At 37.0% G+C, this 21,866-nt stretch overlaps 4 protein-coding genes across 9 annotated transcripts; 2 read left to right on the forward strand and 2 right to left on the reverse strand.

Annotated features, from left to right (window-relative positions):
* Positions 1 to 3,186: 3,186 nt before the first annotated feature.
* Positions 3,187 to 5,334, reverse strand: LOC105975075 (putative apyrase 7). Of its 3 annotated transcripts, none has more exons than XM_013000246.2 (3): positions 5,189 to 5,334; positions 3,806 to 5,039; positions 3,187 to 3,719 (listed from the first exon to the last, which is right to left on the reverse strand). In XM_013000246.2, exons 2-3 carry the CDS (start codon positions 4,932 to 4,934, stop codon positions 3,211 to 3,213), a joined length of 1,638 nt encoding a protein of 545 aa, XP_012855700.2. In that variant the 5' UTR covers positions 4,935 to 5,039; positions 5,189 to 5,334; the 3' UTR covers positions 3,187 to 3,210. The 3 variants fall into 3 exon arrangements, with proteins under 3 accessions (XP_012855700.2, XP_088679563.1, XP_088679564.1); XM_088823437.1 differs by having other exon boundaries at positions 3,806 to 5,054; positions 5,189 to 5,312; XM_088823438.1 differs by having other exon boundaries at positions 3,806 to 5,093; positions 5,189 to 5,291.
* Positions 5,335 to 6,036: 702 nt separating this feature from the next.
* LOC105975068 (glycine cleavage system H protein 3, mitochondrial) lies at positions 6,037 to 8,508 on the reverse strand. The gene is made up of 4 exons (XM_013000240.2): positions 8,246 to 8,508; positions 8,082 to 8,170; positions 7,797 to 7,967; positions 6,037 to 6,276 (listed from the first exon to the last, which is right to left on the reverse strand). Exons 1-4 carry the CDS (start codon positions 8,352 to 8,354, stop codon positions 6,148 to 6,150), a joined length of 498 nt encoding a protein of 165 aa, XP_012855694.2. The 5' UTR covers positions 8,355 to 8,508; the 3' UTR covers positions 6,037 to 6,147.
* A 4,432-nt stretch (positions 8,509 to 12,940) lies between these two features.
* On the forward strand, positions 12,941 to 16,836 carry EMB2759 (embryo defective 2759). 4 transcript variants are annotated; one of them, XM_013000211.2, is made up of 6 exons: positions 12,941 to 13,151; positions 13,339 to 13,404; positions 13,589 to 13,674; positions 14,141 to 14,274; positions 15,106 to 15,549; positions 16,127 to 16,836. In XM_013000211.2, exons 3-6 carry the CDS (start codon positions 13,645 to 13,647, stop codon positions 16,539 to 16,541), a joined length of 1,023 nt encoding a protein of 340 aa, XP_012855665.1. In that variant the 5' UTR covers positions 12,941 to 13,151; positions 13,339 to 13,404; positions 13,589 to 13,644; the 3' UTR covers positions 16,542 to 16,836. The 4 variants fall into 4 exon arrangements, with proteins under 4 accessions (XP_012855665.1, XP_088679567.1, XP_088679565.1 ...); XM_088823441.1 differs by having other exon boundaries at positions 13,014 to 13,151; positions 14,152 to 14,274; XM_088823439.1 differs by having other exon boundaries at positions 13,014 to 13,151; positions 13,339 to 13,396; positions 13,588 to 13,674.
* A 564-nt stretch (positions 16,837 to 17,400) lies between these two features.
* Positions 17,401 to 21,007, forward strand: LOC105974957 (uncharacterized). The gene is made up of 5 exons (XM_088823442.1): positions 17,401 to 17,768; positions 18,308 to 18,374; positions 18,519 to 18,887; positions 18,996 to 19,345; positions 20,478 to 21,007. Exons 1-5 carry the CDS (start codon positions 17,688 to 17,690, stop codon positions 20,682 to 20,684), a joined length of 1,074 nt encoding a protein of 357 aa, XP_088679568.1. The 5' UTR covers positions 17,401 to 17,687; the 3' UTR covers positions 20,685 to 21,007.
* The last annotated feature ends 859 nt before the right edge of the window (positions 21,008 to 21,866 follow it).

Genomic DNA, 21,866 nt, shown 5'->3' on the forward strand with positions numbered 1-21,866 from the left:
CCAGACGCTTAAACAGGTGTTTTCTATCCTTAAACTTCGGGCGAATCACATTGAGGGCAATGTGAATTTTAAATTTGGGGGTGGTTAACTATTTGTTTTCTTTTATGTGCGCCTAATTTGTGTTTATTTGTTTGTTAGTTGCATGCTTTAGTTTTTGTTTTTGTTGTCGTTTTATTATTTTCGTTTTATTATTTGCTTTAAAAAAAAAATCCGTTTTGCTTGGATCGACGCATCGATGAATTATGATGATGGGAGATGGTCAGTGTTTGATGATGAGATTACTTGTTTTATGTTGATAAGGATTAGATATTCGTTTAGCTTTCGATTCAACGGAACGTAGAAGTGAATTATTGCTAGGAATCACACCTTGTGCATTGCTTTGGTTGAATGTTTTGTATTTTAAATTTGGAATTTATTTGTGCTAAATCATGCTTTATTCGGTTTTAAATATCACCTTAGGATATGTATGAAACGAAGTATTGGGTAGTAAGTGATTTGGGATATGATTTGGGTCTTCTTTGAACCGTTTGAGCCTTTCAAGCCTACCATTTTTATCGAACTTATCCTTAGAACCTTGATTTGAGCCTCGGAGAAAAGGTGTTCTTTCTTTTAGCCAATATGTAGAAGGTAGAAAAGTGGAGATTTTTTAATAATTATCCCTTGGAATTCGGTCGAAAATTCTTATAAGGTCTATCTTCTTCTTCTTCGAAAAAAAAAAGAAAAAAAAAATATAGATATATATGTGCATATATATATATATATATATATATATATATATATATATATATATATATATATATATATATATATATATATATCTAAATTCTTCGAAAAAATAATATAAAAAAAAAAAAAAAAAAAAAAAAAAAAAAAAAAAGAGATTAGAAGGGAGAAATAAGGACTAGTTGTTGAATTATGTTGAAAGCTCGATCCATTGCCTCAAAGGCAAAAATGTTGACGTTTGAACTTTGGAGAATCGAGTTTATTAAAGTCATTAGAGGTGAAGTCATTGTTTCAAGCGCCTACCTTTCAATTTTTGGCGTAATCACCTCAATTCAAGAAATTAGCCACACATACCCATATTACCTACCTCGGACCAAAGAGCCTTACAATTGAAAGCCACAAAGTCCCAATGATCCCAATAGCTTAATGCTCAATATTAGTTGAGTAGAATAATTTGGTGAGTATTTGGAGTCAAATATATGCATGTAAGTATAAATTCTTTCTATCTTTAACTTGCAAATATTGGATACTTGAAGCAATTGTATGATTTGTGGTTTTTGGTAATAGTGAGTGACTAAGTACCGTTGAATGTTAAGATTACGAATACCTAGGAATTGTCATCATAATTGCAAGTTCTGAAAACGCAAAGTTGACCAATCGATCTATGTAATGAGATGTATAGTCGAGTTTTGTGCTCATAAATTGATTTCACTTGAGGACAAGCAAAAGTTCAAGTTTGGGGGTGTGTTAAGTGTATATTTATACACTTAATTGTACATTTTAATTGGTGCTTAAAGTGGTTATTATTTGTATTTTAGGTACAAATTGAAGAATTGATAACTTATGGGGTAAAAACTGCAAATTCGGAGAAAAAGTGGGCCAAAAGTAAAAAAATCAAAACTCTGAAGAATTAAAGACCTGACGGCCGTCCGGATTTAAGAACTAATTCTGGCACGGCCGTCCGGGTTTACGAAGTGGCGCAGGGAAGGAAGTTTAATTACACAAGGAAACCGCCCTCTTATATTTTTGCACCCTATTTAAAGGCCAAAAATCACACAATTAGGAATCTATCTTTTAGACACGCAATGAGCAAGAGAACAGAGCAACGAAGACGAAGACTTGACGAATCTTCATCATAGTTCTCCCTTTTTACTTTTATTTCTCGATTTTTATGAACTTTCGTATTTTTATTATGCTTTTCGTAGAGAACATGAGTAGCTAAGTTTCTTTTATCTAGGATTTTGTTGGAACCCTATGTGGTAATTCGAACCTATTTTTCTAATATTATGCAAGTTTAATTTCTTCGATTATTTCTTCTATTTTGATCTTATTTAGCGCATGAACGTAGCTAATTTATGTTGCTATGTGTTATTGTTAGAATTGATCGACAGATCGTTTTAATAATTAGAACAGGGATAGAAGAGCCTTCGAGTAGTTTTCACCGGATGAGTGTGTTAATTGCATGTATTATCGTAGACATATAGATAATACCTTAGGTAGCCGTTTACAAGACTTGTTATTTAATGCTTTATTCATAATTGGTTTGCATAGACATATAGTGAATCGGTTATTAATAATAGACTCATAATACACGCGACAGCGGGTTATGAGTAATTGAGTGTCTCGGGTTAATAATCGGGAATCGTAACTTGCGTGATAGAAGATTAATTGGGTGAAGAATTATCGCATAGGGGGAAGATAAAATCCTAGATCCGTTTTTATATTGATATTTTCTCGTGTTTAATTGCTTTCTTAATTAGTTTAATTGTTTAATTGATTTAAATTGACAAACTTGCGTAGGCTGGATAAAAATCATAGTTGTTAAAATTTGGTACTTAGGATTAATTAATTTGAGTATTCCTTGTGGGATCGACATCCGACTCTCACGAGTCCACTTTACTACTTGTTTGCGATACGTGCACTTGCGTGTTAGGTATTTAGCACCCAATATCCATCAGTTACGGTAGTGATGGAAACACGTTTGATTCCGTTAGTTTTAACGGAAAACTGACGGAAAGGACTAAAAGTGTTGAGTTTTTGAAATATGAGGGACCAAATGTATTTTTTGCGAACATGGAGTACCAAATGTGAAATTAGAGCAAACTTGAGGGACGGAAACTGTGTTTTCCCCCCTTGTAATCTGTACTCAATCTGTTGTTCGTGTGATTGAACGAGAGCTCCTCACTGCTAAGTGGATGTAGATAAATTGATCGAACCACTATAAATCTTGTATTTTTCGTTTCGGTTCATTCAATCCAATTTTGCATGTGATTAGGACATATATCAAGCGTTTGGAAAAGTGACGAGGCATTTTTCGACCGGAATCTAAAATAATTTCCGTTTTTTCTTCCATTATGAAACTAAATTGCTCGACATATATCAAGCGTCTGGAAAAGTGACGAAGCATTTTTCGACCGGTTAGAAAAGTGACGAGGGTTTCTTTATAAACAGTAGAAGAATCAATAAATCAATGCAGCTACAATTTTTTTAATTCGGCTGGCGTTTCGGGCAAAAATAAGATGTTCTTGCAACGACGTTTTTTCGTCCCAACATCGGCAACTTAACTTGACAGCTATAAACAATGATCATAAGAAACAAAAGCAAAACAAATGTGACTAAAGTCGAAGGTATAACCGTTATACTATCTTTCAGGAATAAAACGCCGTTTCTCGATTTTTCAGAGTGAAGCCATAGAAACTCCGTCTCGATTAGCGAAGCGCCTAATGTCCAAGTAATATCTCCAGGCCCGAATATTATTTCCACGTCGCTCAAGCAAAGGGCATTTTCTATAAGTGCAATCAAATAGGGCAATCGAAAGCAATCTTGACCGTTGATTCGTTTCTGACCCGAGCATAAGTTCTGCCCCATCTCCCACATAGTTGTCAGATTCGCCCTTTGGCTCAAATTTAGCGCATTGTATACGGCAAAAAAACCGGATAATGCGTGATATCTCGATACAGCATGCAAGTTTTTCGTTAAATTGAGCTTTTTATTGCCTGCAAACGACAAAAATTGATAAAGATTAATAAGAATATTTAACTCGATGAAAGATAATACTCTCAAAAAAAAATCGATTGACTACCGCCGTAAGAAAACAAGCCGATGCACTTTGAATTATAAAGCTGGTGTGACGACTCCGAATTGCTAGAATTAATTGCGGCCGCCCTTGCAATTATTCCACACTTCTCCCAATTCGGTTCCCCGACGAGAAAAACGGGATTTAACTCGTTTTTCTCCTCATGTACACGATTGCTCGAATTTCTAGAAACTACAAAAGTGTAATTTCGGACAAAACCGGAACCGAGACAATGATGTCTAATCTCAAAAACACCACCAACACTCTCCCTCTTCGCCCGAGTGCGACTAAGCATAACAATTGTCCGATCGAAAGCTTCGTTAAGCCCAAAAGCTGGTAACGAATACGCTACAATATCATGTTCGAATGTCCCGATTTTCGACCTTAAAACATGCTTGTCTTTCGTTGAGGCATCCACTTCAGCCACAACTTGCAACGACGAGCCGCCTAAATCAAGAAGTCCTAACGTGGGAATCTTCTTCGAAGAACTTTTGAGCGCTCCCGTTTTGTAATTAAGAGCAACCCAACCGTAATACGCCTCTTCTTTCCCACTCAAAACCCTAATCCAATTCTTGTTATACAAAAATCCACGCTCTTTCACGACATTTTCAACTTCCGCCAAAACCCGATTAGCATTTTTAGCCACTAATCTCCTCATTCCAGCTGTCGCTAAAACGAATATAGGCGTTGAAGCACGTTTCTCCAAAGGTACCCATTGTTCTGCGTATCTAATCAACGGCTCTATCGAGCCCCTCACACCGAATACATTGTTTACGAAATTATGCAATCCGGGCTCGGTTTGCATGCAGTGGTACCGACAGCCATTGCTCTTGTTCGCGTTATCGGGGTAAATACGCAATAAAAGGGGTAAAGTTTCGTATACTTTGCTTCCGTTTCTGATCATCCATTCAAACACATTTACTCTCGACCCGGTGCTCCCACAATCCAATACAACAGTGAAGTATGTGCTCATCTTTTCAGACATAAAAATTCCTTCTTTAAACGATAAATATCCACCGATTACTCCCAAAATCAAGATTATCGAAAGGGTGATTATAACAAATTTCCGCGAACTGGGTTTGTACGAAAGCCCTGTGATTTGAATTTTTGATTTCGAAGGCGATTTGGGCTCCATTTGAAAACTTCAATTATTTAGGGCATACCCGAAATTACCATTGATCTGCTAAACATCTTCTTCAGTTTTGAAAGGTGAACCACAACGCAGTCGGTTTCATGGAATCTGCGGCGGCAACAGCTGTAATCAAAATCGTAATTTGAATAAACCGGAGCAGAACTGAATTTGAAATCACAATCAGGCGTCGAATCAATTGATAAACAATTTCAAAAAAAAAAAGAGATGGAAAGGTGTTCGATGAAATGCCAACGTACCTTTCCGATGGGTACCGATGAGATGTTCGCAGATCTACGGTAGCTCCGGTGGGGCGGGGTTATTTGGACAGCTGGACTACAGAGTGAGTACACTGTACAGGATGTAGAACAAATTGGAAAAAATACAGTTTTCAACCCTGAAGTTTGCACTGATTTCCTATTTAGTCCCTCGTGTTCATAAAAATCATATTTGATCCCTCATGTTTCAAACATTCAACATTTTTAGTCATTTCCGACCATTTTATGTTAGTATTAACGGAATCAAGTGTGTGCCCTTCATTGTCTTAACTGACGAACTAACGGTAAATTGATGGGAATGACCAAAAATGTTAAATTACTGAAATATGATTGACCAATGTGTTTTTTGTTAATATGGGGACCAAATGTGAAATCAATGCAAACTTGATGAATGAAAACTGTAATTTTCCCATAACAAATTACACTGGTTTCGATTTCTTTTCTTTTTTTTTTTTTCCTCTTCCAATAATTAAAATATTTATGAATTTTAAATACCATAATCTTTATTTGCAAAAGATTTACATAAAATAAGAAATGCAAAGAAAATAAACAAACTGTCATGCAATGAATGATCTAGCGGATATGAAATGAGTTTGTTTCAGTTCGAAATCCTTTTGTCAACAATTGCTAGATCGATTTACGGTAGAATTCAATCGTTTTTTTTTTATACAGTGCACTTATATAGATGTTTGCAAATTCCAAATTTGCCTTCATTTTCGGGCTATATATTTTATTGAACCATAAGTTGATAATTTCACCAGTTTTTCACTTTTATAATAAGGGTGATGATATCAACATAATTAATATCGAAATTAAGAGATGCAAAGTGGTTAAAAATCAATTAACCAGAACTTAACATTACTAATACATAAAAAAATGGAACATAAGTTTGGATTAAAAAAAAAAAGAAAAAACACATAATTAAGATAATTAAGACATGATTAGTGAGAAGCATCTTCGTCTTCACAGAATTTAGTGTACTCCTTTGGTCCCATTAAAGATTCCAATTCTGAAGGATTGCTTGGCTTCACTTTGATCATCCATCCATCTTCATATGGGCTTGAATTTATCTTCATTTTTGCCAATTCCCCAAAAAAACAAAATTAATTAATTAGTAATAATAATAATGGTAAATTACCGATACATCCCTCATGTAATACTAAATAACTTACAAACCACTGTGGTATTGATAATGACATATACCCTAAAAATTAGCAGACTATTATAAACTGTAACGGAATGAATGAATTATCTAAACTACCCTTATATGAAACGAAAAAAACTATTGGTAAATTAAATGTGCCCCTGAGCTAAGACAAAATATTAGATTCAACCAAGGGGTAGATCTGGCAATTCACATCGAATATTCCATTAGTCATTGCTTCGTAAGGGTGTAACTATTAAACAGAGCAATAGTTGAGGGGGAGTATTTGTAATTACCAATACGACATGGGTGTGTATGTGATTTGGTTATACCTAAGGGGTTTTCTCGTAATTTACCCTAATAATAATAATAATAATAATAATAATAATAATAATAATAATAATAATAATAATAATAATAATAATAAGGGTTTTTTGCAAAAACTACCCTTGTGTAAGTTCTAATTGTTAAATAAGACCTCGTGTTAAAAAAATTAGCACATACCACCCTATGAAAGTTAGTCAAAGCTAATAAGGTCCCTATGAACCGAAAGTGTGCTACACGCGCGAATTGTGCGACTGAGGTTGTGCTTTTAACGTGAAAAGACACAATTATCCTTTATCATAAATTTCAAAAATTATAAATTCACCTCAAAATCTTTATGAGGCCCAAAACAAAATTCTCAGAATTTTCAATCCAGTCCCTAATATTTTCAAAAAGGCCATCTCTCCAAAATATTCCCCCAGTCTCTCGTCTTTTCTCTGTTCGCTCGTTTCTGAGCGCTCCTGTCATCACATGGAATTGGACGGCTCCGATGACCCCATTAACGCCACCATTTCAGCGACAGAGCTCGTACCGTAAATTGGTCCGGCGAAGGGCGGCGTCCAATCTATTTGGGTTATCGATCGGACTTTTGTTGCCAACTTTATCGGAGCAATCGAAACAAAAATCGACGCCGCCGTCGATATGGACTGGGGAATGGAGAAGTTTTTTGGGGTGGGGGGCTGATATGGTGGTGGTGGTGCGGTGGCGGGGGCTGGATGAGGAAGAAGGCTGGTTTTGGGTGGGGGAGGAGTGGGAAAAAAATAAAAATAAAAATAAAATTTATATATTGATTTTCATTTTCATTTTCAATTTCTTTTAATTATATTATATTGAATTTAGCTTATAAAATTAAAATGTTATTAAATATTAATTTGGATAGTTTAGTCATTTTATTCAAGTCAACATAAAATTTTGAAGCAAGGGGCAGTGAACTTTGTAAAACACAACATCAGGGGGTTCTTGCTAATTTTTATAACATGAGGACTTTTTTAGCAATTCGAAGTAACACAGGGGGTTATGTGCAATTAACTCTAATAATAATAATAATAATAAGTGGGATGATGATCAAACATGATTAATTGATGATTAATATAGAGGAGTGTTTAAGTAATAGTTAATTACCAAACCAGGGGACTCGGTAAGCTTGGTGTTGACCTCGACGACCTCGCCGGAGATGGGAGAGTTGATATCACTGGTGGCTTTCACACTCTCCACCGCGCCGAAGCTGCTCGCCTGCTCCACCGCTTTCCCTCCATCCGGCAACTCCACAAACACCACTTCTCCCAAATGGTCCTGCCAATATAATTAACACATCCACGTCAAAAAAAAGTTTAAAATAAATTTATTCTCTCTCTCTCTCTAGCTCTCACTCTTTCTCTCTCTACAGACACACACACAGTACAGTACCTGAGCATGGTCAGTGATTCCAATGGTGGCGATGGAGCCGTCGTGCTTCACCCATTCATGTGAGGTGGCATATTTGAACCCCTCCAGCACTGCATCAAAATTATATATATACAAATTAATTCTGAATTAAATAATTCATTAATCATAAAAAAATATATATATACCAGTAGAGAAGGTTCTAGAGAGAGAGAATGCAGGAGCGAATCTAGAGGAAGAAGAAGAAGAGAGCCTCAGAGCATTGGCTGTAGAAGAAGCCCACATTCTCAGTGCCATTGTTGTTGCTGCTGTATATTATCTGATTATTTTCTTCTTTTTTTCTCGGGAGGAAAAATGAAAGAAGAAGAAGGGTTGATGGAATATAGAGAGATGTTACCCTATTTTCTTTATTATCTTTTATGGATGGTTCAAATTAAAAGCCTCATCTTTTGATTTCTGACCGGTGAGTTTAGTTGCTTTTTTTTTTTTTTTTCTTTTTTTTTTTTGTCTAATGTTTTCTTTATTTATATTGTATTACAAATATTCACTAAAACGCTGCCATAATCCTTTCATTTAAATGTTTGGTAAATATCACTCAACCCATGTGGTTACAAGTTTTAGCGGATGACCCCCTTGTGCTTGTAATATCAGCACATACCTCTTTGAAGTTTGAGACAAGCGGTTAAATTTGAACGAAAACTAATACAAACTACCTCCTTGACGTTTGAGACAGACAGTTAAATTTGACGGAAAACTAACAGAAGTTATCCCTTAAGCGCCATTTTAGTTATCCCTTAAGTGCCATTTACCAAACATTTTTACTAAACATGTTTGGTAAATTTATTACAAACACAATAGGGTCATTTGCAAGAGGTTGTAACCACGGGGGGTTAGGTGTTATTTACCCTATATGTTTCCAGTTGTCGTAAGATTTTGGAAGCCCTAACTCTCGTGTTATTTAGATAGTATATAAGTGGCAAGTGTTTAGTTCAATACAAGTGAGATTATATTAAATTAGTAACTTCAATTAAATATGACTATTGAATAAAATTGGAAGTATCTAATATGTTTATTTGTTATTTAGGAAAGCCATCACAATAAAATTAATTAAAAAGTTTATTAATATTGATCCTTAATCCGCCTTTAGTTAGGCCCAGATCTATCACAATATAAGGAAGTAGTATTGGGCTGGGTGCTATGTTTCTCTAGTGTACTTTAGCCTTTTCTTAATTCTTTCAAGGAGTCGGTTATCAAGATAATATTAAATAATTTAATAAGATATTAATTATTTAATTTGATTTCGGAACGTTCAATAAAAAATCTATCTAAGAGGCAAGGTAAGTCATCATAAAATAATATTGACATATCGACCTGATAAATTATTAGAGATATCAAACATCAAATAAAGTTGAATTATTTAGTTAATAATAAATAATCTCCCAACCAAACGAGGCTTAAATAGATTGCTCGATAAAAAATTAATAAAAAAAATGCATATATATTATAAATTTTTTGAGTGTTTCCAAACAATTTTTTTGTTCTTTTATTTCTCCTATTAGTGTAATTAGGTATATCTTGTTATAGTGTTATATTTAGATTAAGAGTTGGAGTTGAATTGTAACTAGACTCATATATCTTATTATAAATAGTGTACCTCTACGAGAAAATAAAATACAAATCAAAGTTATCATGATATTTTCCCGGAGTATTCTAATATCTACATTTATATTTACATTGAAAAGATATTCGATGTCCTTACGGTCATGCGATTAGAATTTGCAGTTATTTAATCGTTTTCTGCAGTCTAGTAGCTCGTCTAAATATTATAAATCAAGAATTATTAATTTTATCGATTATTCAACATACTTTCGAGAGCTCGTCTAAATATTATAAATCAATAATTATTAATGATGTGCCTAATTGGGCTTTAACCCAAAAAGCCCATGAGGCTCATTCAAAGGAAAAGCCCAACACAAATGCCATTAATTAAAAACTTCATAAGAAGCTTATGGGAAGAAATCTAATGTTTTTTGTCCCACATTGGTTTTCTACAAGAAAACCATATCAAATTTCACCTATAAATATGTGTTATCAATCTCATAACAAGGTACGCACTATTTAGGCAATTAATTAATATTAATTGTTTATATTGCGATAGTTTTCTGACTTGAGCGTCGGAGGACAATCGCCGGGCCACCCCCGGCGTGTCACCTAGTGTTTTCAACTGTTTTGCAGGTTAACAAGTGAAGTCGTTCTTTTGACTACCTCGGACGTGTGGCAAGGACTCTCGGCATTCTCGATATTGGGCTTGAAGATTCCCGGACTTAGGAGACCTGTGGGCTTCAAGACCATTGGGCTGACACAACATTTTGGAGCAGCATCATTTTGGCGCCGTCTGTGGGAAGGAAAACTAGAGCACGTGTCGCGAACGGAGGTAGTCAAGGCGATCTCAACCAGCCCCCTCGAGGTAGCTGCAGAGTCCCAGAGCCGCCTCGAAGCAAAAGAACTATGGGAGCGGCCAACGAAGAGGGTCAAGGCGATCCCAACCAATCGCTTCAAGGTAGTGGTGGAGTCTCAGAGCTGCCTCGAAGGAAAAGAACTACGGGAGCGGCCAAAGAAGAGGGTCAAGGTGATCCCAACCAACCGCTTCAACGTAGCGGTGGAGTCTCAGAGCTGCCTCGAAGGAAAAGAACTACGGGAGAGGCCAAAGAAGAGGGTCAAGACGATCTCAACCAACCGCTTCAAGGTAGCGGTGGAGTCTCAGAGCTGCCTCGAATGAAAAGAACTACGGGAGCAGCCAACGAAGAACGTCAAAGCGATCCCAACCAACCGCTTCAAAGTAGCGGTGGAGTCTCAGAGCTGCCTCGAAGGAAATGAACTACGGGAGCGGCCAACGAACATGGTCAAGGCGATCCCAACCAACCGCTTCAAGGTAGCGGTGGAGTCTCAGAGCCGCCTCGAAGGAAAAGAACTACGGGAGCGAGGGTCAAGGCGATCCCAATCAACCTCTTCAAGGTAGCGCTGGAGTCTCAGAGCCGCCTCGAAGGAAAAGAACTGCGGGAGCGACCAACGAAGGTGGTCAAGGCAATCTCAGCCAACCGCCTCGAGGTAGCAATAGAGTCCTAGAGCCCCTTCGAAGGAAAATAACTACGAGAGCGGCCAACGAAGAGGGTCAAGGCGATCTTAACCAACCGCTTCAAGGTAGCGGTGGAGTTGCAGAGCCGCCTCGAACGAAAAGAACTACGGGAGCGGCCAACGAAGGTGGTCAAGGCGATCTCAACCAACCGTTTCAAGGTAGCGCTGGAGTCATAGAGTCGCCTCGAAGGAAGAGAACGACGGGAGCGGCCAACCTTGCGGGATCTTCAGCGCCGGTCATCTAGATGACCGCTGAGGAATTACAAGTCTTATCATAGAAGTCGGTGGCCAAAGTAGCAGCTTGGGCAGCGACGAACGCTGTAGCTCAGTATGCCAATGCTCAAAGCACAACTGACTTTGAATAAACTATTCAATGGGAAGCGATCCTACAGATTCCGTGTATGTCCGTACCAATCCGCCAATCGTGGAGCTCCATGACTCAGAGGAAAGATTATCGCTCAACGGCCAAAATTATTCTTCCGAATGGGCTCCTCGAAGATACGCTCACCACCACTCGCCACAGCGTACCACATCTTCAGACCGCACGCCTCGAAGATACTCACCACCACTCGCCTTAGCATAGCACATCCTCAGACCGCGCGGCTCGAAGAAACGCTCACCGCCACTCGCCTCAGCGTAACACATCCTCAGACCGTGCGCCTCGAAGGGAAACTCGTCGCCAATCACAGCGTCCACTAAGGCAAAGAGTCTGAGCCCCTTCAAGGGAGAGATCAACGCAAAGCCGTCGGACGGGAAGCGGTTATTCCCGGTCGTATGACTATCGTCAAAGGCCTCGAGGCGGGGGACACCGCGAAGATGCGCACCACCGCGAAAACTCCCCTCAAAACTAACTCTGAAGTAGAGCTTCCCTACACCAGGAAACAAGAAGGCATCGAGCAGGCTCCGGCGACTGCAACTCAAGGAGTCCTCGGCGAGAAGTCTCGAGGTCGACGGCCGCTCACTTTGGGGCATTCTCCACCCGAATTACTCATTTATTCCTGCTGTTATGAAAGAAGTGTTGCCTCTCAGATTCAGGACCCTAATCTCCCCCAATTCAACGAAACCGGGATCCCTAAGATCACTTAAATAATTTTCATAAGAAGCTTATGGGAAGAAATCTAATGTTTTTTGTCCCACATTGATTTTCTACAAGAAAACCATACCAAACTCCACCTATAAATATGTGTTATCAATCAACAAGGTACGCACTATTTAGGCAATTAATTAATATTAATTGTTTATATTGCGATAGTTTTCTAACTTGAGCGTCGGAGGACAATTGCCGGGCCACCCCCGGCGTGTCAGGTTTTCAACTGTTTTGCAGGTTAACAAGTGAAGTCGTTTCTGAAAACAGTTTTGCAGGTTAACAAGTGAAGTCGTTTCTTTGACTACCTAGGACGTGTGGCAATGACTCTCGGCATTCCCGATATTGGGCTTGAAGATTCCCGGACTTAGGAGACCTGTGGGCTTCACGATATTGGGCTTGAAAATTCCCGGACTTAGGAGACCTGTGGGCTTCAAGACCATTGGGCTGACCCAACATTTTGGAGCAACTTCAATTAATTTTATCGATTATATTCGAGACTATTAATTTATAGTATAAATTTAATTGTATATTTTCCTTCTTTCATTTTTTAATTTGTACAATTTGTAGGGGTCATATTCTTACACATAGGCACTGAATTGCATTAATAAATATATTAAATAAAATCAATAAAAAAAATACTCTACAAATGTATTTCTTCCTTGAGTCCTTTTTAAATAAGCACATTAACTTTTCCTAAAATAGATAACCAAGTCCCTCAAAAACCCTAATTTCACAATTTTGCCCATTTGTCGAATTTTTCCTTCCTCTATCCAAATCTCATCTATTTTCTGCGACTTTTATCTCAAAGATAGAACTCTTTCGTTTCTGCAGAAAACCTTCTCAAATTCAAGCACACACCGAAAGGGTTTATCGTAAGCTCGCTCGCTCGCTCTCTCTCTCCCTCTCTCTCTCTCTCTCTCTCTCATATGGATATTTTTGTGCGTCGTCGTATGTATTTATGCACCTTTGAATATCGATATTTGAAATTTGGAAACGAGGAAGTAATTCAATTTTTCTCCTTTGTGTTATTTTGTATGTGACGATCGTGTGGAGGAGTAGTTTCGATAATTTCGGATGATTGGTTCCTCAATTCAAATTGTTTTCTGATTACTTCACGAGACGGTGGTAAGTTTTAGCAATTTCGATTTTTCGTTTTGATAGTTCCATTTCATTTGTAGTTTTATTTTTGTGGTATTAGGATTAGCTTTCATTGAAAATAGAAGAAGGGAGAGGATTTACAGATGCCTGCATTTAATGGTGAATAAATTGATTTTTTAAGAGATAAGAACGTGTTCGACTTTTTTTTCAGGGGTCACAGTGAAAAAAATGCATTCAGTGGGAAATTCTCGTGTTTGTATAGTTTAAATGATGGCGTTGACAACAAATCAGTTTCAGGTAATAATGAATTTCGTTAATCTTTACTGCATAGATGTGAATGATATTGAGCTGATATAATGATTTCGAATCTAAGAAATTGTTTATGGAGCGACCGGACATTTTGGTGCTTAAATGAATGTTGGATGCACTGGTTGAAACAAACATTTTGATCGATGATTTATGATGTCTTGAATCAATGTTGACGCCCGGTCCAGTTTCTTGATGTTAAGCACCGATACAGATACTTTGTGTTTCATTCTAGGTTTAGGTGTCGGGCAATAACATAATCAGTTCTTTCCTTTTCATTATTGGTCTGCCGACAAAATGTAGTAAATATACCCAAGACATCTCTAACAATATTTGTGCATCACTATGCTTTATCAACTTCATTTTCATCTGCTCTTATTTTCTGAAGCATCAGTTCCTCGGTTTTCAGTTTTTTTCAATTTTAATAGAAATAGATGTTCTTGTTCACTTTATTCAGGGTTCTTGCAGCACTTTCCCCTCCATGCCTTCATCATGGAGCCGAGGAAGCAAGATAACACATTTTTTGCCTACATTCCGCCCGGTTTGCAGAAAAGATAGAATAATCTCACTGAAATGCAGATCGCATTCGAGGTAAGTGCTTGTTCATGTACAGCTCTAAGTTCATGTTGCTTACTATACCCATGTTGACTGTTTGTATCTCTATACAAATTTATATGGATCGGCATTTCTATTTTACGGGAATCATATGGTTTTGTAAGTAGAGTACCTTTCAGGACCAACTTTGGTTGGTTGCTTAAACTCTTTGTATGAAGTAGGATTTCTTTCCTTCAAAATTCTGGTATTTGAATCACTGGATAGGCAAAAGAAAATCTGTGTATTTGACGTGTTTCTGAGCATTGGATAAGTTGTTCACATATCGATTTAAGGATATTTGACAAATGGAGTAGAGTATGCATAAGTAGTGGTGTCCTGCTAGCTCTTGCCCTGCTCATGTTATTTTTATGGATAACCATTTCATTTGGAAATCATTTTATATGTTATGTACAAAAAATAGTTATAGATTGTAGACAAGTTCTCCTTTCAGATGTCGAACAATTTATAAAGAAGGGGAGGTTGATCCTATTCTTATAGCATGAGGCATACATTGAGCTTGTCTTCTCTTTGTGCATCAGCAAGTTTGTCTGGTCAAGATGCACAAATTTCTTGTGATACACTTTGCAGATCCATCAAGTGGATTTCCTGTGCATAACTTGAACTCTCTGCGCGCCAATCTACGTACTTAGCTTTCGTTACGAGATTCTTAATAATTCTACATTTTACACAATCATTTATGGATTGAAGTTATTCTGTTTATAGTGTTCATTGTGCCGTGAATTTGTGTGTTTGTTTGAAGAAGTGTCAAATGGTTCGTCTTTTCAGATACTATCCTATTATGAAACTGATCAAATACTTTGCTTCCAGTGTAGAATCTTCTGTTGCTCTTGGACTGAAGTCAAAACCATTTAAAATATTGGCCTTCAAAGGTAGCAGCCGAAATGATGATTCAGGTGGCAGAGGGTCCCTGAAAAATCCTGTTAAAGTTTCTTATTTGCAACACGAGAGTGAAGAATCCTCTGTGGAATCTCCAAATGTACAGAAAGTTGTTCCTGCCTCTTACACTGAAGCAGCAGATGAAACGACAACCAGGTCTCTGGCTATACAAAATTTATTTAGAAACTGGTTGATGTTACTCCGTACACCATCACAAACCCCACCCACGGAAGGAGGTGTTGAAGAACCTTTGTCAGTTGAAACATCGGAAACGGCAAACACTATGCAAAAGCAAGAAAGAGGTGAAATGTTGAAAGCAGTTTGGTGCTACTTTCTTGGATTGGATGCAACAATAAAGATACCCTTGTTAATCTTGTAAGCATTGCCATCTCTCTCTCTCTCTCTCTCTCTCTCTCTCTCTCTCTCTCTCTCTCTCTCTCTCTCTCTCTCTCTCTCTCTCTCTCTCTCTCACACACACACACACACACACATGTGGTGTGGGTATGGTGATGGCCTGGCCTGGTTTATGTATTTGTGTGGCATGAAAACTCTTTTTTTGCTTTGAGAAAACGAAGAATTTAAAAATTCTAAACGAGTGAATATTCGGGATATTGTAATATACAACTATGGTTCCTTCACCACATCCTCCAAGGCCAGAAAGTTTATTAGGGGTGGTGTTTGTATTTATGTTGATTTCCTGGTTTCAACTTTTCTAATTCTCGTATATGTTCCTGTTATACCTCTGTGTTAATTTGTGTACATTGTTACGAGTCAATGAATATTCCCTTGATCTGTCCCCGGTTTTATCGTCTTTCGACAAAGTTATGTTTTCACAAATTCCAAATAGTAATAACGCTTGTAATTTATTTATTTCTGTTACTTTCTAACTTCACAATGACGCACCAAAATTTACTATTCCGCTGTTGATGAATCAGTCTCGTTTATTTTGCAGCACCCCATTGTACCTTGCAGTTAACCTTGTATACGGGCCAGAAGTATCGAAAGAATTAACCCCACTATGGATTCTCGGTCCACTAATCGTGGCTCTCTACATCAAGATGTTTCGTGCAATATGCGGCCTCTACGTATTCAGCTTCAAACAGACGGTCAAAGTAGTCAAGAATCTACCTACTTACTGCGTACTCGTACACGAGTACCTTTTCCGAGGGAAGCTAAAAGAAGCCATACGAGCACGCTTATGGCAACCGATAGCAGATATAAAAAATATGGACTACAAAGAAGCAGCACGAACAAAGATGAAGATTTTGCAAGAGTGGCTGGTTGAAAAGTACCTCGATTACGTCGAATCCATATGGCCTTATTACTGCAGAATAATCAGGTTTTTGAAGAGGGCGAATCTGCTATAGCATCGAATATTTTTCGTCGAAGATTCCTTTTTGGCTGCTAGTTTGTTCGTTTAGGTTGAAATGTTGAGAAGGTACAATTTGTTGAGCCCCTTTTTGTACTGGGGTTCTTCCCTTGATTCAATTAGAGAAAAAAAAGTCAACTGAAAAATGGCAGATTAGGGGTGGTCAATATTTGTACTCATTGTCTACATTTTGAGTTCCTGGTGATTTTGTGGGGCTCTCCTTTCTTGTTTCATGGTTTATAATTGAAGTGATGATCTGATTCATTTATAATAAAATTCTTTATATGAAGAAATCCTTTATTTATATATTATTATTATTATGTGAAATTCGCGACGAGCATAGGTTAAGCCGTTATTGTAGATGCTACGAGTCTACATTTAGTGAAATGCATCGGGTAGTTTTTCATTTTGGGTTGTTTTCTGAGGTCAAGAAGAAGAGGTGCGTGGATCGTATTCATTCCATCTCTCAGAGCGAGACGATGTTCAAATCTCCATGAGGAGATTAAGTATTCTGATGTCGAGTTCTTTAGTAAATTACTTAAGAATGATGTTCCTAGTTTTCATTGAGTCCATATTGTCTGAATCTCTTTATGTATTCATCGATTCTTGATCTAGTCAAATAGGAGGTCCCAACCCGAACCCCAACCCTCGTTGAGTGTCGTTCTTTAAAAAAAGAAAAAAAAAGTCAAGTTCTATATAGATGGTCAAATCTAGTGTATTTTATTATGCAACTAGTTGAGTTATTGCACGAGAACAGAATTTATCCAAATACATTTCGAGTGACTATATAAAAAATGTGACAATCTTGGTGGCAAGATATATAAATATATCATAAGAAGAAAAAAAATCAACATTCAAATTTGGAATGTAACATGCATAAAAATCCATTCTTTAATTATTTCTTCCAAGTTTATTTCTTCTCCTGAATTTCCCTCCTCCCCAAGAACCTAGTTTCGGAACAGTAGAAAGAAGAAAAATATCCCAAAAACAAGCAAATATTCTTGAAATTCTCACCATTTCCACCACCAATTCTCAAATGGGTATCCTTAATTTTCCTGAAAATGAAATGGGGTTTCGAGTTTTTGCTTAGTATCACAAGTTTCAGCTAAACGCCGTCGTTTCCTTGTTCGTGGAGTTGAAAACAATGGCGGCGAAAATCAATTCATCATCTTCCTATGCTTCTATGCATCTTTCTTCACCTTTTCAATCAAAGCCCAAATTGAAGGTGTGTGCTATTTTTGTGTGTGTGTGTGTGTGTGTTTATTTATTTATTTATTGTTTCGACTTGGCATTGTGTTTAATTTGATTTTAGAGAAAAGTTTGAGGGTTTTGCATTTCGAAAGGAGTAGGATAAACTTATGTCCGGCTAGATTAATCGACGTGTTTACGGAGCGTAGAAATCGTGAATCTTTGTGTCTCAAATATGATTTTGGCTTGAAGCTTTGTACATGTGGACATGCTTATATTTATATTTCATACTTGGGTATATTCTAAGGCCTCGTTTGGTTGCGGAGATTAGACGTGATTAACTAAATAATTGGACTTTGTTTGATGTTTCGTATCCCTCAATAACTTGCCTGGTCGACCTGCAAAATATTATGTTATCTTGTCTTTTAGGGAGCTTTTTTGTTTGATGTCCCGGGATCCAATAAAAAAAATCTTATCTTGGCTAATCCTTTCTTGGAAACGAAACGAGGCCTATGTCGAAGACTATTTTTCCCTACGAAAAAATGCATAGTCTAATTGTTGTGTATCTATTTTCAGTTGAGCTCAAGGCTACCACTGTTTGACAGACGGCATTTCGATGCAGAAAGTTCGAGCAGCGTTAAAGGTTAGCTTTCACTTTCTTACAAGCGCTTCAATCGTAAGTTTCAGTTGGATAGTAGTTTTTGTCGATTCTTTTGGACAACCTCAGTATACTGATATAATACTGTCCATTCTTTCGACAATTTTGATCCGGGTTTTATTGTGACAGTTATGCAATCATCCCCGATCGTACACGGAAAGCTAACATTAAACGAAATTTCATCAAAGAGGAAATGCATTCACTTTGCCATCTCCGAAGACCAACAGAGCTCTCCTTCTGAAGATAGCAAGTTAACGAATATTCCTTACGAACAAATCGAAGGAGCTGACGGAAAATCGGGATTTGTTTCTTTTTACGGACCTAATAAACAGAGAAAAGAAGAAGAAAAAGACGAAGTTTTTATCCCGAGCCCTATGACTAATCGAAATAAGTTGTTGTGGGTTGTTGGTCCGACTGTTCTCGTTGCATCTTTCGTCTTTCCTTCACTCTACTTGCGGAGAATACTCTCTTCAATTTTCGAGGATTCTTTATTAACTGGTATATACGAGCATTAATTATCTTTGGTTGTTTCTTGAGTACTATGTTTCCTTATCGGCTTCGAAAACAACACTAACGGGTCATTCTTTTTTTTTTTTCTGCATGCAGATTTTCTAATTTTGTTTTTTACGGAAGCCCTTTTCTACTGCGGAGTTGCGATTTTTCTTCTACTAATAGACCGTATGAGGAGATATAAGAAGGGGCCCACCATTTACGCATCGACCAATACTACGAACGTTGGGCCTCATTATGGATACAGAATCTCTTCTGTTGCTGTTTTAGTACTTAGTCTTATAATCCCGACAGTGACAATGGGTTTTGTCTGGCCTTGGACGGGCCCCGCTGCTTCTGCCACCCTGGCACCGTACCTTGTCGGAATCGTTGTCCAGTTTGCATTTGAGCAATATGCGAAATATATTGGCTCACCTTCATGGCCTGCTATTCCTATAGTCTTCCAAGTAAGCTCTTTGATCCGTTAATTTGCAGAAACCGACCTCGAATTATTCTATGATATACTTAAAATGCAAATAACCTCTCTTCGGGACAAGCATACAGAAACTGCTCGTTTTTTTCGTAAGAAAAGAAATCGAGTGTTCAAGATTCAAATTATGCAAAAAAAAAAAAAACCTATTATTTCACGGCATGCATTGTTCATATATTATTTCAATTAGTTACGGGTTTTTAGCAGGTTTCCATCGTAATTAGCACTATTGGAAAACAAAATCGATTTTTTGCGGAAGTAAAAAATCAATTCCAATTCCAATCCAACAAAATTTGGAAAAATCGAAACAAAAAAACTTGTTTTGAAATTGGAAAAATTTCGGATTGGAATCGGGCGGAATTCAGAATTTCCGTTTTCTTAGCCTCCTAGAATAATAAGGGCAAGTTGCATGTCACCCCCTATAAATTTTTAATTTTCGTACTTTACCCCCTCAAAATTGAAAAAAGTTAATGCCCCCCTTCCAAATGTTTTACTTGTTGCTCATTGCCCCGATAGCAAAATTCCGATGGATTATTAACCGGAATTGAGTAGTTCTTTTGCACGTGCCCCTTAAAAACATTATTTTTCTACACATTGCCGCTTTAAAATGTTATTTTTGTTGCACGATGCCCACCGAAAATGAGTTTTGGGGCAAAGTGCAACCAAAACAGTATTTCGAGGGGGGTTATCTCTTTTCTGAATTTCAGGGGGGAAAGTGCATAAATGGGAAATTTATAGGGGGTGAAGTGAATTTTGTCCTAATAATAGTAATATAAGTGTACTTTCTGAAAGAACAAAAAAAACGGAATTATTTTTAGAAATTAAAATCGGATAAAAAATCAGAATGTAATATGTATTCCAATTTCGTTCCGAAAAAAAAAAATCGGAATTTAAGAAATCCGAAATGAAAAATATTGTTCCGAAATCGCTATTCTGATTGGAATCGACAGAATTTGAAAACTCCTCTCCAACGAGACACTACATACTTGACTATTCTATAATCTATAATTGTGGTTATATTACAAATTGCAATTTCAAGGCATGCTAATTTCACGATCGATTAATTACTTTTTTTCTAATTTTAATTATTTTTCCGTTCGACTGTGAAGGTTTACAGGTTACACCAACTGAACAGGGCAGCACAATTGGTGACAGCTCTGTCATTCACTGTGAGAGGAGCGGAATCGACACCACACAACATTGCTATAAACGCCTCACTAACTACCCTTCTCAACGTTCTTCAGTTTCTCGGCATCGTATGTATTTGGTCGCTCTCGAGTTTCATCGTCCGATATTTTCCTTCTTCCACGGCATAATTTTGAAGACAGACTGAGAATTCGGTTAGTGTCATCGTACCATGTTGTTCGTTTATGGGCGTTCGACGAATTTTATAATTTGATTTAATAATAGTAATTAGTAAATCTTATCGCCACCTAGGATTCTTGACGAAATCTTATTTTTTTCCTAGTAAATTATTTTTTTCGATTTTTTATTCGTAACTTATGTGACCGTCGGTCGTTCGTATATCTAGTCTGAACAGCTTACAGCAAGTTGAAAAGCATTAGGTGGGAGGACCACCCAATGCATGGAATTTCTTGCAATTCTTTCTAATTTGGTCTAGAAATAAAATGTGTAATAATTTTTTTTTTAAAAAAAAGATTATTTATTTAAATTGTTCTTTTGCAGCATGTGACACTTAACCATGGTTGTGTTACTTTATTTATTTATTTTAAAGTATATATGTTTGATAATCAAGGCATCAATTATGTACCTTCTCCTTTGGATTTATTTTTGGGCCTTGAATATATAATTCTTGATTTTATTTGGTACTTAGTGATTAAGTCAATCTCAATTATGGTCTTCATTGCATTTTTTAATTTGAGAGTTGGTGCACTCTTCTTGTCTACACTCTCTTGGTTTTACTACCAATGGAACCAACATTAGATGAAAATACATTATTAGCTTTAGAGTTTAGACCAATAATTATTCGCTTGATGAATGCATTTTTTTTTTTTTTTTTGAATTGCACTTGATGAATGCATTCATTATTTGTTATTCATCATACAAACGCAATTAGGGTTTCCATAGTTCTGTGAATTGGCTTGTCGCAACAGTTGACTGATAATTTTACAACATATATACATTATACATAAGTAAATAAACGGTAAATTACAGCCATCTCCTGAGATAAGGTTAAATGACGAGAAAAAAATCATTATATTTGGGTAATTACAACTATCACTCAACTATGAATTTTCTTACACGTCCACCTTTGGGGTGTTAAATTTAGTGGAATATTCTTCAGTTTGTACCTGTTTTATCCTATTCGAGCTCCACATTTTGAAACAAGATGATAATAAGATGTGTTTTTTGGCTTTTATATATCAAATTCTAGCGTATCAGAAACTGCATTTTTGCACAAAACGAGTACAAATTAGAGAACATTCCACTGAATCTAGAAGATTATGTTGAACTTGATACCATAAGGGTGGACGTGT

Source organism: Erythranthe guttata, chromosome 9, assembly GCF_056151865.1.
Source record: "Erythranthe guttata isolate IM_541 chromosome 9, IM_541, whole genome shotgun sequence".
Classification (NCBI taxonomy): Eukaryota; Viridiplantae; Streptophyta; class Magnoliopsida; order Lamiales; family Phrymaceae; genus Erythranthe; species Erythranthe guttata.